This window comes from Elgaria multicarinata, chromosome 2, assembly GCF_023053635.1.
Source record: "Elgaria multicarinata webbii isolate HBS135686 ecotype San Diego chromosome 2, rElgMul1.1.pri, whole genome shotgun sequence".
In the NCBI taxonomy this organism is placed as follows: Eukaryota; Metazoa; Chordata; class Lepidosauria; order Squamata; family Anguidae; genus Elgaria; species Elgaria multicarinata.
Genome location: NC_086172.1, coordinates 112,236,471 through 112,254,293, shown reverse-complemented (window position 1 = coordinate 112,254,293; position 17,823 = coordinate 112,236,471). Strand labels below are relative to the sequence as shown.

Below are 17,823 nucleotides of genomic sequence, written 5' to 3'. Positions count from 1 at the left end.
GAATGGCCAGTAACAAACACGCTATAAAATGTTTATCTGATGACGCTCCAATGCTTGTGCAATGTAACCAGCACTGGCTAGGACAATGGGAAAGAGCAGTGACTGGCTGCCCAATGTAGGTGCCACTGCAAATTGAAGTTGCAAATCACCGCTTCTTCCCATTGCCCTAGCAAGTTGCACTGTACAAACATTGGCTTTCACGAGAGCCAGCACTGGGGCACAGATGGATACTAGCTATTGCAACATTCATAATGCTGTTCCCACTTGCCTGTTCTTACCATGACGCTATGGCCCCTTCCCAGCATAGAACTGTGGCCCCAACTCAGGGCAGAACAAGGAAACTGGTTTTTAAGACATCCCTTAAAACCCTTTAAAGCTATTTGTGTATGAACAGCCGTTTCCTCTTTTCTCAGAACACCCCCACCCCACCCCAAAGCTTTGTACTACAGCACTCTTTTCACCCGTGACTGACAGTATGAGCCACAAGAGCATACCAGGAACATTCCTTCTCTCCCAGGCCTCATAAACACTCATTTTCACAGATGTTCTAACATTGCAATACCACCAGTGTTAAAATCCTGCTGGAGTCCCATTTTATATGTAACCAACCAGGATGAATAATAATATAAATATTATCTAACAACAATAATTTATCCAAAGTACATTATTTGGCTTTAGGTTTTTTGCACCTATTGTTCTTCCCTTATTTCTCACTACTCATTCTTCTTAGATCTTTCCCCCCACCCCACCCTTTCTTTTTACACAATGGCTTTGTTCCTTTTTCTACTGCTGCTGCTCTTTTTATTTGGAACCCTCTGCTTGCTCACAACCTTGCCATACCTGATCTAGTTCTGCTTTTTAAAAAGGACCTCACCTAACACACATCTTATCTCTAGCCTTTTCTTAATATTCTCCCTCTAGACTCACAGCATACTTCAGTGACTGCCATCCTTACCAGCCAAGAATGAAGACGAGGGTTTAGTTTTCATTAAGGTGACAATATTGTGTCTGCTCTTGGTACAGGGTCAGGCCTATCATTAGGTAGTGGCAGCCTCAGGCTGCTGATTTTCATGGCCTTGAAAAGGCAACTGATATCTATTGTACTTTTTACTCATAGGGAGAGGGCACTTGTCAGTTGTTCTTGCCTCAGGTACTAGAATAACTTGGCCAACTTTAAAAAATTGGGGAGGGGGAGGCACCATTTGCTGTTCTGCCTCAGGCAGCAAAAGGCATTGGGCCTGCCCTGCTGGACTTTATCTCTTCAGATGCTGATGGAGTTCCTGTGAATGAATACTCATACAAAAGATTCTCTTCACACAGAGAGGTCAGGAAGTGGGCCTCTCCCAGCACCGCAGCTGGATGCCACCATTTTGTTTAGCTCCCAACGTATGCAGTAAAGCTTGAGGCTGTTGTCCACTCAACCATTCACCCTCTTTCTCACCCCCACTGCTCATTGCTGCTGCACTCATTTTCTCTGGCTGAGCCAGAGAGCAATAAGGAGTAGTTCCAACAGCCACTGTGACAATGCTGCACACTTACACACACACACGCTAGTGTCAAAGATGACAAGGTTGTTTGGCTTAAGCCCCCACTGATACTGTGCCCCCATTAAAAACAACAACTGGAAATGGCCTTGCTGCTGCACATACTTTCTATCCAAAGGATCAATCCTGGCTTTTCTAGTTAAAATTTCTGAGGAGGCAGGGTTGAAAAAAGTCTCTGTTAGAGCCACCACCAGACACATGGACACAGAGCTAAATAGTCCAACAGCAGGACAGTACAGGAGCATCTTATGTAAATTACTCTACACATAAATGGTGGTGGTGGTATTATTATTTTCCTCCATACAACCATGTTTATAGGTACCCACACATTTGAAAGGTATGGAGCCAGAAGATATCTCCATAATACACATCATGGAAATAGCAACCTGCTCCCTTTGCCAAGATGACAATTTCTAGTTGTTATATCACAAGTCCCATGCAGATGTTCACATTCTGAAGTCATAATACAGGCCTGAGAACATGATGCTTAAGTATTTTATTTTTGAAACGGTTGTTTCTCAACTCTCAAGCCATTAAGAGGAAAACTTGGGGGCAGGGGGAACCCACAGTCACTCCAAACCCAAGGCAAAAAGCCACAAAAGTGAAAGAAACCTTTCTAAAGCTCTCGCACTAATTTTATGATTAGGTGGCCTGTGGGTTTTGGAACGTTTGGGGGCTGCAATCATGTCTAATCCTTGACAAACCTGTTGCTCACTGTTTGCAAGCCAGACCTCAAGCTCTAAATGGTTCAGGCCAAGGGAAAGTAGCTCACTCCAAGCTAAAATGAGTTGGAAAATATGTAGAGTAGTAAGAGGCACTGCTCCTGCTGTGTCGGCCAACAAAACACACAGCGAAAGATCCTCAAACTGCATCTCCCTGGTTGACAGGCAGAGGAGACTCAACAAAAAAAAGATACATATATTAAGCTAACTTAATTTATCTATTTATTTTGAGTATTCTGTTTCTAAGTTCTTTTTGGGGGGAGGGGGTAAAGAAATTTATATAGGGGGATATTCTGAGGAATAGAATTCAGAGAGTATTGCAGCCATGGAGATTATTAAAGCCACACTGCACAAGTCATGGACTGTTACATCATTTCTTCTCGGTTATTCTCTTACTTCTGAGATTTCACCAAACACTATTGAAGCATTTTCCAGCTTAACTCTGAGCCATGAGGACTAGAAACTTGCGTTGAGGCGGGAGAGAAATGGAGGTTTTTGCAGTGTCGAATTCCAGATCAGATGCAATGTTTTAAATGGTATCTGCAACTCCCTATGCATGAAAACAGAGGAGTCCCAATAAGGAATTATACACCTTACAGGCTCTCCTTAGTGGTGGTAGAGTTGGATTCAAATGTAATCATAGCCCCCCCCCCCCCCCAAGCCAGTACCTGGACCACACACACAACTTATAATCGCTGCTTTACTGGTGCACTGTGGGATATAGATATAATGAAGATATTATGCAGTACAAACTGAAAAGCAGGAATGATGCAATTCAGGGGACAGGATGTGGGAGCATTAATTCTTTTCCCACCACATTCTCTATTGTACACAATACCAGCAGTTGGATGTCCAGAACTGACCACATAACTTCAAGCAAAAAAAAAAAAAAAAGTTGAAGACAGCATTTCAAAATCTCATATTGCTAATTCTTTTTATCATCAAAAAGCACAATAATTTACAGCAGGCCATCTGAAGTAACGTCAATGCTTTGGAAGCCCATGGAATGTTTTTGTACCTCATTATATTTAAACGTCTAAAAATACCAGCTTTCAATTAAAAATAAAACACACTGCACTGAGCCCCAGGCCTCCCCTCCAAAATCACTAGAAAGAACAACAAACCGTAAAGAGAAAGGAAAGATGTTTATAGGTCTCTGAGGCACACAGTACAGCAGTTTTGCTGGGCTCAACAGTAAGGAGTCATGATTCCTGGTAATAATCCAGTTTGTTGCTCTACAGTTCCTTTTAACGTAACACAAATGCTGAGCTGGCAGCAATAAAAAATATCTTCCGAGCTGTGTTGCTTCAAGGCTGCTTCTATATTAAAAAAAAAAAAAACCTTCAGGCCTTTCCACTCCAGGGTATGGTTTGCTCATAGCTTAAAGTAATTTTCTTTGGAAAAGAAATCAGGTTCCCACAAAACAGGAGTCCCAAGTCCACATGTAGGGTTTTTTGGATCATTTCTTCCACTTTTGCTTTTGGGGATTTTTCTTAAATCTCTTCTCCTGTTTTGGTTCGATTGTGGCGTCTGATTTTCTCTTCTTGTCACTGAGGAAGAACATAGCACACTGATCACGCAACAAAGCACACAGCTTGGAGGTATGTCGTACACAGAGCTAAAAACAGAATAGGGATCAAAATCCTACACAAGGAACTAAGATTCTGCACCTGGAACCGCTAAAATGCAACCTGTATGTTTATCTCATATCAGGGTGGTGAACATTTTCCAGGTCGGGGTCCGCATTACCTCAGTCAAAACCTGTCAGGCTCCGCACTCCAAGCAGTGGGCATGGCCAGATGTGGGTGGAGCCAGGCATGGCGGAGTTACTCTTACCTTTGTGCAGTATACAGCAGTAACGACAACAAAAACACATTTGCATCAAGGCATTCTCCTTCCCTCAATTGTGCAAGATTCCCTCTGTCAGGGGGTAGAGCAGGACAGAGTAAATAATACCAACAGCGTGGAGTGGGGCTGATGAGAGTCCAGAAATCTGCATTTGGCTCACAGACCTGCGATTATATTCATGTGAATTAAGCAAGTCTGACTGTATTTGCTTATTTTAGATAACGAATTCTGCTTCTGACAGGAACTGGGAAGGGCAAGCAGGTATGCAAGGATACTAAAGCTTTGCCCTAACCACTAGAACACACAGCCCTTCCCTTCTCCCATGCATTTTGGGAGTCTTTCACAACCATATGGTCTAGAAACAATTTCAGTGCCAAATTCTATACTGCCTCTGCTTTGCATGGCACTGTGAAATGCAAGCAGCCCAAACTGCATCAAGCCCTTTGGAAGGAGGTGGTCAGGGAGAAGGACAAGCAAACCCAGCGAGGTCACTTTTGAGAAATCACTCCTGGAGATATATAGCTTGGATCTAAAGATAAATTAATTTAAGGAAGCTCATGAGAGGAATACTTCCCATCTCCTCTGAAGCCCCCCCCCCCCGGTGCCCCCTGCCCCAAACCTCTCTAGGATCAGGGGCCATCTTGAACAATGTGGAATGAGGCATGGGGGGATGCTGGGAGAACGAAGGGCAGATACATATTTTTCTTCTGTAGAAGTCCTGACGCAAACTTGTCTTAGGATCTCTAACCCTCAAAAGTCTCTGTCCTTGGGAAGTGAGGAGACACAGGTCCTCTTTGATTCATGGGCACAGCAATCCTGTGGCGGCAGCAGTGGGGATGGTGGTGGCAGGAGATTCCATGGAGGAGCAAGCGCCACACCCAAACCCTGCCAGGTCTCTGTAGCCAGAGTAGGAGGGCCTGTCTCCCCCTTGGGAGGGAATTCACTACACGTCAGGACTGGCACAATGTAGGACCCATGTTTGGGGGGTGCGTCAGAGGAATGAGGGGGCTTAGGATCTGGTAGATCTTTGGCCAGCCCTGAGGCCCTGTTTGGGCCCCCACTGCTTGTGGGACATCTACCGAGGTGCTTTCTGCAGGCATACTGGGGGAGGAAGGCTTCTAATGCGAAAGTGCCAACCTGCCGATGGGCCTCCCCCTCCCCTGGGGGAGCAGCGGTTTTGACATTTCCGGCAGCCCATCACCCTGCCTTTGTCTCGCTTTATGACTGCTCCCTTAATCCTTCAGTTTCCCAGTATTGCTAAGATACTGGATACACCGGTTAGGGCAGAGGCCTTTGAGAAGAGTGTGCTATCGCACTAACCTTTTCAGGGTGACAACAGAAGCACTCTGTCCTGCCTTGGTCAGCACTTCACTCCATTCTTCATCGTTGCCTCGGATTACGTATCTAAGTGTAAAGAAAAGATTTTTCATTAAAAAAAAACCCTCTCAAAGCCACCCAGTCAGGAGATACTAATTTCTGCTATAGGAAGGACTCCAACTTCAACGCTAAGGGTTGTGCGTGTGTTAAGGTAAAGACAAGGAAGAGCATGAGCAGGTAAATTCAGGTGAAAATGATTCTTCAACCCCTAAGGTGCAAATCTGAACCTACACTTCAATGCTCAAAATGCTTCCATCCTACTGAATACTGAAAAAAAACTTTACAGTAATTTTTTGGCTCAAAATTAAATCAGCCCACTGAACATGCAACAGTTCCAATAGCTGTGTAAAGGGCTGAGTGATTAGAAATGATGCATTCTTTGTCTTGCTCTTGTTCCCCTAACGATAGTTGATACCCAAGCTAGCATTACATCTGCATAATTCATCATAAAGTTTTCTTCCTCTATGGCAGAGGAAGAAGATATGTCCTCCTACCATTGAGGAAGAGATATAGTATGGACTAAACTGGGGGTGGGCAGTAAGTAGATATCCAGATGTTTTGGACTTCAACTCCCGGCTTGTCTGACTACTGGCTGGGGTTTCTGAGAGTTTGAAGCCCCAAACATCTGGAACTCCAAACATTCTGACCAAATCCTGGAGTAAACAATTGTTGACAAGCTAAGGCACTCAGAACTTAGATCAGTTAGTTTTAACTGAACCGATCTTAAAAGGTTATTAAGCCTGGTCAGATGTGCAGGTGCTAAAACTACTCCAAAAGTTGATGATCACAGAGTTTAATTTAAGGCTTTCCTGATCATGTTTGTTAAACTATGAGCTTTCAAAATCTGTCAGCAAGCCCATCAAAAAGCTACGGGTTTATATCAAGAGTTACACTGCAGCCAGGAGACACACACGCACGGTCAAGACCTTTCCCCAAGAAAGTTGTGCCACGGTCACCAACTTCCTGGTAAGCCTTGGGGGAAGGAAAACAAATGTAGAAATTCTTGTCCTTGTCTGGGCTTCAGTGAAGACACTGCAGCTCCAACCCTACGCCTTTGAGAACCACTGCAGCGCTGGCAAACCTGTTTCAGCAAAGCTTAAGATCTCATCTGCAGCAAGACAAGATGGCCCCATGCTAGAGGCCTGCCATGGTCAGGAGGAGAATACAGAGCTTTAAGGGCACCCTCTTTTAACTTCTGAAGAAATGACTAACAAAAGTTGGCAGAACATCAAAGGCTGTTCTGAAATGCTTCAAGTTCATTAGATTAGCTAATAGAAGCCATTTGTTTACTAAAGGTGATCTGTACTGTGACAGTGGCCCTGTTCAGACAACATGCTAAACCACGATGGTTAAGTGTTCTGAGCTAAACATTATGGCTTAGTGCATCATGTGAATCATGACTTAGTGTGTTGAGTGAAACATTCCTAACCATGGTGGCTACATAACCACAATTAAAACACACTCACTAACCACTTGCTACAAAAGGGTTATCGGACTAACCATGGCTTAGTGTGTTGTTTGAACGGGCCCACTGTGGCTTTGCCAGCATAATCATATAATTATAGAATAGCAGAGTTGGAAGGGGCCTATAAGGCCATTGAGTGCAACCCCCTGCTCAATGCAAGAATCCACCTTAAAGCATCCCTGACAGATGGCTGTCCAGCTGCCTCTTGAAGGCCTCTAGTGTGGGAGAGCCCACAACATCCCTAGGTAACTGGTTCCATTGTCGTACTGTTCTAACAGTCAGGAAGTTTTTCCTGATGTCCAGTCGGATTCTGGCTTCCTGTAACTTGAGCCCATTATTCCATGTCCTGCACTCTGGGAGGATCGAGAAGAGATCCTGGCCCTCCTCTGTGTGACAACCTTTCAAGTATTTGAAAAATGCTATCATGTCTCCCCTCAATCTTCTCTTCTCCAAGCTAAACATGCTCAGTTCTTTCAGTCTCCCTTCACAGGGCTTTGTTATAAGTTCATGCCATTAACCAGAACAAGACTAAATTTCACCTGTAGCATTCTTGGTCTTTGGTGGAAGTTGTGACCATTTGACTTTTCTGGAGCTTATAGGTTTATTTAGTGCAACTGGGGGTGGGGGGTGAGTGGAGGGAGCACATGGAGAGAACTTACTGTGAAAGGTCCAGGTCTTTCAACTTCCCAATATCTTGCTTGTGTTTTTCCTGAAATTCTTTTGCTGCTTCTTCCTGCATCAGGAAAACTATTTTATCAATAGTGGATGTGGCTATTAAAAATGTACAATTCATTTCATCCAAAAGCTTGATGCCCATACAAAGTTAACACCCTAGAGGGCCCCTTGCTTCTTGATGCATTTCACCTGGCACAGGGTAGCTATACGTTTTAAGTGGGAGGTAATTATTATTATTATTATTATTATTATTATTATTATTATTATTTATTTATATAGCACCATCAATGTACATGGTGCAATATTCCCAGGAATATTGTTCCACAATAATATTATGGCACCATGCATTCAACAACATTATGTTCGGTCAGCTGAAAAGTTATACATCTTACAGAAAAAAGTGCAAGCTATCAAAATGCTTTATGCAGAAGAAAACATCGAAATTGCCTTGCCAGATCAGACAGATGTTCCTTCCGCTCCAGTTTTCTATCCCCAAGAGCCAGGTCAGATGTGAAGGTGTTAAAACTACTCCAAAAGCTGATGATCACAGAATTTAATTTAAGGCTTTCCTGATCATGTTTCTTAAGTTATGAGCTTTCAAAATCTGTCAGCAAGCCCATCAAAAAGCTACGGGTTTTATATCAAGAGTTACACTGCAGCCAGAAGACACATGCACTCGGTCAAGACCTTTCCCCAAGAAAGTTGTGCCATGGTCACCAACTTCCTGGTAAGCCTTGGGAGAGGGAAAACAAATGCAGAAAGTCTCGTCTTTGTCTGGGCTTCAGCGAAGACACTGCAACTCCTACACCTTAGATTTGCTTCTGGGTGCTCACAAGCAAGGCATGGTGGTTCAAGAATACCAGATGTTTGCCCCCAGCAACTGGTATTCTTGGAGGAGCTGCTTCTGTATATGGAGGTTCCATTTAGCTATCAGGGCTAATAGTTATGGGTAGACCCACCCTCCGTAAAGGTGTGGATTAAAGAAATATTGCCCTGGTGCTTTAGGAGAGGAGGATAATCCTCTGCATACAAAGCTTGTATCTAGTATCTTAATACGGAGAAGTACAATTACCAAATCCTCATTTAAAGATTTCAGGGTTGGCTCCATTACAACTTCTTTTGTTGCTGTCATCTGCTCCTCCACCGCCTTTTCCTGCACAGTGTTGAATAACTAAGGGGAAAAAAACAACTAGTGAGGGATGGAACTGATAATCTCCTCACCTCAAGGGAAACAAGCTTTAATGAAGATAATGGCCACCCAGCAAGGGAATTTTGTAACATTTCCCCCTCTCTTTCAATGGCAGTATTGCAACACACATTTATCAAAGGAGTTTTAAAAGTCATCTTTACAGTGATAAAATATGAAAAGCTCAATACATTCTATCGGTAGTACCGTTGTCCCTTAGAAGTGACTAATTTACGTCCGTGCAGCAGCCTTCATCCCAGAGGTGAGCAAATTGGGCCCTCCAAATATTTTGGCCTACAACTCCCATCAGCCTTAGTAAGCATAGCCAATGGTGACAGATGATGGAATTTGCAGCCTGAAACATCTGGAGGGCACATGTTGTCCACCCCTGCTTCATCCAATATACAAACAGCAAACTTTATATAAGCAAAACGGAACAATTCATGTGTACAATGGAGGTATCAGCAGGCTCTGGTGAACGCCAAGGTTTGCAGAAGTACACACATACACTCAAGAGAGGCTAAATGGTGGAAAGGCCAAAACCCAGCCCAACAAGGACTGAGACTGCTCAGTGGTCACGGAATGGAATGACTTGGAAGAGGTCATGGCTGGCTGCTGAAACACTCCACACTGCAGTATTTTGTTGAAAGGTCCACTTATATAACAGAAAAGCAGAATTCTCAGAGCCAGTTGATAAAAATAAGTCCTGCTCTCCATCAGGCTCAAACTGTACATGATGCTCAGAAATGTAACTTTCTCCTGACAGAAACAGACATTCTGAATAGACAATCAGCAGCAAAAGGACAGCAGCATCTGCCCACGGCCACCACCCCCCTCACCCCGTCGATGCCTTCTTAAACCTTCAACTGTCTCTGATTTAAACAAAAAGTTAGAGGAGTCTAGGACATAAATGGGCCTCAGAAACAGTTTATCCAAATCCTAAGCATCACCCGAGCAGAGCCTATAGAGCAATGTTGCTGTGTGTTCAAAGCCAACACACTGAAGGCATGTCTCTACAATTAACTTTGGATAGGATTCGCCAGTACAGATCTGGACGCTGCAGTGTTTCAGTGCACGGCTAATCCTCCTAAACGCAACCCCCGAAAGCGGCATTTACCTGAACAACCTTACGGATGGTTCTGTTGAAGAGGCCCATCAACTGGCCACTAGGCAGCTCTATCTCTTTCTCCAGCTGATCCACAGATTTGTGTTGGAGACCAATCCCAAGAAGAAGAGCCTGGTGGAAGAGGGAGTTGCGTTACTTTGAAAGAGATCCCAAATACTACAACAGAATGAAACACTGGGGCTTGGGCAGGAGCTACTGCAACACTACAATATATGAGGTCAATTTTTGATCCAGTTAATTTCTATGCTTTCAGAAACTAGCTTAGGGGTATGTAACTCAAAGGGACATTTTGATTTTTTTAGTAATTCAACAGAGCCACATCACATTAGTTGTAGAGAAACATTTTCATTGCAATGTTAACCGTGCTTTCTTTTAACCCATTCTTTGCCAATCCCTATTCTCTCTGCATACACAATAGACAACCACAGGTCTTATTAAGCCTCCTTTCATCCACTATGTAATGTACACTCCTTTGGGGCTTGTACCCCACAGTATGTAGCCCATCCTCTCTTCTGTATGCCCCACCGCAGATCTCCATGTCCTTTTCTGTTATTCCCCCTTCGCGTGTTTTACCACCTAATGTCTCCTTGCACCACCACCCCATGCCACTTCCCCTCGCTTCTTCCTTTAGCAGTCTTCCTGCTCTGTTTAAGTCTTCCAATCCCCATCTACTTCTCCATCTGGTCAGTGGCAACATGCAAGGCCTTCAGCTTCCTAGCAATTTCACACACAGGGGCTGTTTGCACCACGCAACAGCCAAATGTAGGTTATTTAACCCATGGTAAGGCTGACATGCATGTGGGCACAATTTTGAATATATAACGACACAGGCTCTGAACACCAGACCTCCCGTCCGCCACCACTTCTTATGGGGCGACACAGGCTCTGAACACCAGACCCGACCGAGGCTACTCCCTGCTCAAGCCAAGCACCACCGCTTGATACGCCTGCGGCAAGGGATAAAGCCCACCTTCCTCCAAACTATGTAGAGAAAGGGGTTTAAAATGGAGAAGGATTTTAATATATATAATAATGCGCTGTGAGTTATATCTGCTTAGGTGAATGATTGTCAGAGTGGGTGCTGAATGTGTAAACTTAAGATGATAAACGCCAAACAGACACGTGGGATTTTTGTGGTAGTTTTAAAACAAAACAATCAAAATTTATTTTTAAAAGTTCATAAGCTTTGTTTCAAATAACAACATTTAAAAACCTTTTTGAAACCTTCCATACAATCCTGTCACTCTCACATTCGCGCTTTCCTTTCTCTCACACAATCACTCTTGAACTTTCTTTATTATCAGTATTGATTAATATACTTCCACTACATGCACACCACACTCTAAAGACACCACTCACTACACTGACCCTCAAATTCTCCAGACCTGAACACAGAGAGCACTACAGACTCTAAGAGTACCTAATAAGTCTCCCTGAAAAGGTTTCCTGAAAAGAACAAGAACAAGAACAAGAACTCACAATCTCCTCAGTCATTCCCTTATATATCACTCCTCCCCCCTCCCAAGACATTCTAACTCCGCCCACTCAGGCCAACATTCTAAAAACCACAGACTTACAAACCGCAGACATACATTTGGAATTGACTTGTGGGGTGTAACGCCACAACAACCCCCACTCCAACATTGTTGTTTCATGCGAATCCAGCAAGCCTGGATTAAGTGCGGGTTAAACAACCCTTGTATAACCTTAAAATAGAACATGGGTTATGCAAGAGTTGTTTAACCCTCGCGTAGCCCACATTCATTGGGTTTGCACAACACAGTAACTCCTGAGTGGGGGTTGGATATGCAGTATGGTCCCTGTGGGCATCATGGCTCATTGTGGGTCACAGAGTCTCAGACACACATAGGCTTTGAAGTATGACTGGTTGGCTGCCAGAGGTTTAACACAGTGGCACCACCTTCAGAGGCATCAACTCCAATGCTTACCTTATGTCCTCTGCGTTCTCCACCCTCAACCCCCACTGTTGATGGCCCATATGAACCTCAGATATTCACAGATGGGAAAGGTCTTTAGATAATGGGTGTTTGGAATTTCCCAAAGGGGGCTACAATTAGCCTGCCGGCATTATCAGGTGAAAGAGTTAACTGATAGCTATAGTTTGGTTCAGAGAGTGGGCTTAAATAATGGCCGGGAAGTGCCTGCTAGAGTTCCAACTCAGAAGCTAAGCAGGTCTTGCCCTGGCAAGCTTAGGGTTAAGAGGCCACCTGGAAAGTCCTATGCATGCCACTGAACTCCATGAAAGAAGTCAGCAAGTGTAACAAAGATTTGAGGGCTAGAACAATTATAGAACAATTATAACACAGGCAAAAAGACACCATTGAGGCGGTATCAGCTGAAGGTTCACAGGCTGGCCATCAAGTGAGAGGAGTTAAATTCACATGACAGTAGCTAAACATAAATGGTACCTACAGACTGCGTAGCAGAAAGGCTCATGTCCCCAAGCTGGTTGAGAAAGTACATCCTAGAGATAGTTGGGATCATGTCCATAATCAGGTGATAGTCAACCATGTTCCTCGAGTACATTTCCAGCCTCTTCAGGTCATAAGGGATGAAAACAGCTTCTAATTCATTACGGCTGATTGCTGAGCAAAACATGAATGAGTTGAAAAGCAAAGAGAAGAGAGGGGGGAAATTACACTGGTTATCTAGATGCTGAAAACAGGAACAGAAATTGTGTCTGGCCAGAAGCTCTTTCTAGGCCTTTTCAGACAACATGTTAAGCCATGCTTAGGGCGCTAAGCCCCCAACAGCACAGTTCATCCCATCCAGCAAGGTCTTCTGGTTCTCCGTGTAGTGTGTTCAGGGCTGCCATGGAAAGGAGTGGGTGGGGAAGTCCATTTCTGTCAGCACAGTTGATCCAGGGTAAATTTAGATCCAACCCTTTTACTTAATGCGTAACCTTTCTCTGGGCTTTGTTTTAGTCTTTTTAGCTTTAGTCTTTTTAGACATATACTTACGGGGCTGTGACTGTTGCTTGATATTCCTGTTTTGCAAAATGTTCAAAGCTAACGAAGGGGAGAAAGTGCTGAACTGATATGACAAGAGGGACAGGAACCGCCTCCTGAAGTCTGTAAGGCAAGTGGAAGAAACAGTTACTACTTAAAAGAGAACCTGCAAACCCCGATCATACTAAGGGCGAATTAACACAGTAATTTCGGGAGGGAGTGGGATCAAATCCTCTAGGCCAACAGCATGCCGCATGAAACCAAGGTTGTAAAATCACCACCATAGGCAAAGTCACAGAACATGTGACGCTGATGGCTACCTTTTCATGCAAGAGTGACTTCAGAAATATTACGCCCCAGCTGGACTGAGATCGTAAAGTTATCGTGCAAGAGCTTTTCCAACTCCAAAATGGCTGCTTGAACCAATCCTGAATTGTCCTAACTAGTCACCTTTCCAGAAGGCTGTTAACCAGTTCTCCTGCTCAGTGTCCTCCTCTTCATTCAGCGTCTTCAGCATGATGCACGAGTGCTCCCCAGTCAGATCATTCTAGAAATAAAGGCACTGGTCATTGTTGCACCATTTTACAATTAGCACCATGTTTTCAACAATAAGCAATTGCTTTAAAATACATTTGCAAAGTAGTCAGCAGCAGTAAGAAGCAGCGATGGGAAACCCACCCACAGACTTGATTTATTTATTTATTACATTTATATACCGCCCCATAGCCGAAGCTCTCTGGGCGGTTTACAAAAGTTAAAAACAGTAAACATTAAAAATATTCAAAATTTAAAACCATCAAAAACAACAGTATAAAAACAATATCCATTTAAACAACAGTTCTGGACTCGGCGAACCAAGGTGTTTTTCTGAAAAGTAGCTCAGTTATTTCTGAGCCAAATTACAAGCCCAGTTCATGCCATGTTATGTTCCCGATCCCATCCAAATCTGGCCCCAGTGAAGCCCCATCTCCATACCCATGCTGACTGGAGGAATGCTGGGAGTTGTAGGGCGCTTTTTTTGGACTAATTATGCATAAGATTGTGCCTTTAAAGAAGCATAGGATAACCTACAATGCGATAATCAGAAGCTATCGAATTGATACAGCAATCTAATATTCTTCTTCATTACCTCTTAATGACTCATGTCAGGACCAAAATAATCTCAGCAAAAAATAACAAGAACATCCGTCCTTTGCAACCCTACCAAATGAAACGTGCTCTCCTTGATCAAGCAATGTAAGCTGCCATAGTTTATTAGCTAACCAGCACCTCTAAATTTAGTCTGCTAACGTTTAGGATAGAATTTATGAGTTTTATAGTACAGCAATAGCTGGGAAATATTGTGCAAACATTGGATTATCCCCCAAACTTTCGTTAAGCAGGTGTCTCTAGCTTCCCATTTTGTTCAAGCATAACCCTGTTCTGTCAGCCAGCAATTAGGTTCCATTAATTGGCAGCGTCTTAAAAGCGAGAATAGTCAGCCAATCTTTTCTTTTCAAAAATGCAAAGCCAACATGAAGATTAATGACATTACTCAGATACAAAGCAAAATCCATATGCTGCGGGTCAGGGACCCTCCTGGTTCTGCTGACAAAAACAGTGCCATCAGAGAAAGGATGTCACTGGATTCCTTTCATTGCGGAGCTACAGTCTAGATGTAGTTTGTTTCCACTGTGGAGCTGCTGTAAACACAGTAATGGACGAGCACTCAAGACAGACAGTTGACCTGCAACTGATCTGTACAACGCACACTGCGTTGCATTGGTTAATGAGACACACAGGCGCATGGACGGATGACATAACACGTACAATACACATGCATATATTTATTCTTCCTGTTTTCTACCATCCCCCATCAAAAAAAATTTGCCACTAAACGCTTAACAACTTTTAACAAAGACCTACACACTCTACCCAATTATAAACAAAGACAATAGAAGCTCCACCAACAGAAGCTCTATTGGGGTCTTTGACCATGAAATGAGACTTACTGGAGTTTGCCTCAGATAAACTGGAACAAATCCAGCTCGCTTCCAAAATCTGGTAGAAAAGAGAAATAATAAAAACTTATTTACAATCTGTCAAGAGACAACTGTTTATGTGCTTAAGTCTTTAAAATAAAAAGTAAACAGACATGTGGGGTTAAATTCAGTGTCGCACTAGCAAAAATCTGCTAGTGTGACATGAATTTTACCCTCTCTTCTTTCCACTGGAGCCCTCAGTGCCACCAGAAAATCTGCTCCGGGGTTTTTTCCCAGCACTCTGGGACAGATTTTGAGGGTGCACGAGTGGCTGTAGGGGGAGGGCGGGAATCGGCCACCTCCCTGGTTCCATTGACAGGACTGCTTCCGTCAGCCGAATGATACTATTGGATGCAACCCTTGGTCCGAAGCACCAATAAGGTTGCTGGGTTGTTGTTTTTTTAAAAAAAACCTGCATCAGTAATACGGGGTGGGAAGAAAGCAGATCTCCAGATGTGCAGCTTGAGGACGTTGAGAAGGTGCTTGGACAGGTTCGTGCAACCATCTCTGTATTGGATCCTTGTCCCTCCTGGCTAATAAAAGCTAGCAGGGATGGAACAGCTGGCTGGGCCAACAAAGTGATTAATGCCTCTTTGCAAGAGGGAGTGGTCCCGGCCCGTCTGAAAGAGGCGGCAGTGAGAACACTCTTGAAGAAATCCTCCCTGGACCTGAAAATCTTAATAACTATAGGCCAGTAGCAAATGTTCCATTCCTGGGCAAGGTCCTTGAGCGGGGGGTTGTGGGCCAGCTCCAGGCACTCTTGGATGAAACTGATTATCTGGATCCATTCCAGTTGGGTTTCGGGCCTGACTTTGGCACAGAAACAGCCTTGGTCACCCTGTATGATGACCTTTGTCGGGAGAAAGACAGGGGGAGTGCGACTCTGTTGATTCTCCTTGATCTCTCAGTGGCTTTTGATACCATCGACCATGGTATCCTTCTGGAACAACTGGCTGAGTTGGGAGTGGGAGGTACTGCATTCCAGTGGTTTTGCTCCTACTTGGCTTGTCAGCTCCAGAAGGTGGTACTGGGGGAACATTGCTCAGCCCCGTGGATTCTCCAGTATGGGGTCCCACAGGGGTCAGTCTTGTCCCCCATGCTGTTCAACATCTACATGGAATTGTTGAGTGTGGTTATCTGCAGTTTTGGACTGTGTTGTCATCAGTATGCTGCTGACATGCAGGTCTATTTCTCCTTTTCATCCTCATCAGGTGTGCTGAACGCCTGGCCACAACAATGGACTGGGTGAGGGCTAATTAACTGAAACTCAATCCAGACAAGACTGAGATGCTGTTAGTGGGTGGTTCTTCTGCCTGGATGGAGAGTGTTCAACCTGTCCTGGACAGGGTTGCACTCCCCCTGAAAAAGCAGATTCATAGCTATGCCCCTATATGGACAGGGATAACCTGGCTTCAGTTGTCTAGGCTCTAGTAACCTCCAAGTTAGATTACTGCAATGCACTCTATGTGGGGCTGCCTTTGAAGATGGTTCAGAAACTGCAGCTTGTGCAAAATGTGGCAGCCAGATTGATAAACAGGGACAAGAAGTTTCAAACATATAAACCAGACTCTGGCCCATTTGCAGTGGCTGCCTGTATGTTTCTGAGACCAATTCAAGGTACTGGTTTTAACCTATAAAGCTTTACACGGCTCAGGACCTGACGGAATGCTTTTCCCATCATGAACCTACCTGTACACTATGCTCAACATCTAAGGTCCTTTTCCAAGTGCCTACTCCGAGGGAATCTCGGAGGACAGCAACGAGAGGGCCTTTTCTGTGGTGGCCCCCCAATTATGGAATGATCTCCCCAACGAGGCCCACCTGGCACCAACATTGATATCTTTTCAGTGTCAGCTTAAAACTTTTCTCTTTTCCCAGATATTTAGCAATATGTGATGAGTTTAGCGACCCTAGATGTGTTTTTAAAGCTGTTTATAGTTGTTTTAAATGTATGTGTTGTATGTTTTTGTAGTTTTAAAAGTGTTTTAATCTTACGTAAATCACCCAGCTTCAGCTATGGGGCGGTATACAAATGTAATAAATTATTATTATTATTATTATTATTGTTGTTGTTGTTGTTGTTAGTATTTTGGACTTCAACTCCCAGCATTCCTGACCATAGGCATAGGCAATGCTGGCAGGCTCTTCTGGGAGTTGAAATCCAAAATATCTGGAGATCTTCCTTCTGCCCATCCCTGCAATAATACATATCTCAGCTTCTCCCAGTGAAATGTACAAATGCAGCCGTCTGCTTACTTGAGCAGCCGTGGTGTCAAGCCATAAGAAACGCCAAGGTAGTCAAGATTCTCAGCCTGTCTCTCACTCAGTTTGAGCAGCAGAGGGGGCAAGTCCTTCCGAGGCATCACAGCTTCTTCTAATAAACTGACAGCCTAAAGAAACCAGAGGCAGATGGCTTAGCAGGAGATTAAGACAATGACCTAAAATTGGGCCATCCACTGGGCCGCTGTCTGGAGATGCATCTGGTGAAACCCTATGCAAACTTGATATCGCACTGCAAGAGGAAATGTCAACTGTAAAGAGAAGGTCATACCTCGCTGCTCACAGTAGCAATTTCCCTTGGTTTCTGATTAACTTTTTCTTCCAGACAAGGAAACTTGCCTTCATAGTACATCTGTAGCAAGCGAAGAGCTCGGCTGCCATAGCCCATCTGGGAAGAAAAAGGGGTTGAAAGAAAGAATGAACATTAGAGAGAGAAGACTCTGGCATCACGCCCACCTTACAGAAACCGCTCAGTGTCACTCTGCAACCACGGAAGATAATACGTTGTAATAAATTATACCTCCCCCCACCAAAAACAAAACAAAGGACACATACATACCATTCTAAATTTTAGCAGGAGATCTAAGACCCCAGCCTAGTAGGTTTTCAA

The 17,823-nt window shown here is 44.0% G+C and overlaps 1 protein-coding gene across 2 annotated transcripts in view; it reads right to left on the bottom strand.

The window, feature by feature from the left end:
- Positions 1 to 3,392: 3,392 nt before the first annotated feature.
- The window catches only part of NAT10 (N-acetyltransferase 10), a 35,242-nt gene continuing 20,811 nt past the window's right edge, over positions 3,393 to 17,823 (bottom strand). For both annotated transcript variants that reach the window (XM_063117414.1, XM_063117415.1), the window contains exons 19-29: positions 17,485 to 17,601; positions 17,190 to 17,323; positions 14,904 to 14,952; positions 13,363 to 13,459; positions 12,925 to 13,035; positions 12,377 to 12,549; positions 9,935 to 10,054; positions 8,704 to 8,802; positions 7,616 to 7,689; positions 5,435 to 5,518; positions 3,393 to 3,816 (exon numbers count right to left, since the gene is read on the bottom strand). In XM_063117414.1, coding sequence (XP_062973484.1) covers positions 3,726 to 3,816; positions 5,435 to 5,518; positions 7,616 to 7,689; positions 8,704 to 8,802; positions 9,935 to 10,054; positions 12,377 to 12,549; positions 12,925 to 13,035; positions 13,363 to 13,459; positions 14,904 to 14,952; positions 17,190 to 17,323; positions 17,485 to 17,601 — 1,149 coding nt within the window. In that variant the 3' untranslated portion in view covers positions 3,393 to 3,725. The remainder of the gene's footprint in view (positions 3,817 to 5,434; positions 5,519 to 7,615; positions 7,690 to 8,703; positions 8,803 to 9,934; positions 10,055 to 12,376; positions 12,550 to 12,924; positions 13,036 to 13,362; positions 13,460 to 14,903; positions 14,953 to 17,189; positions 17,324 to 17,484; positions 17,602 to 17,823) is intronic.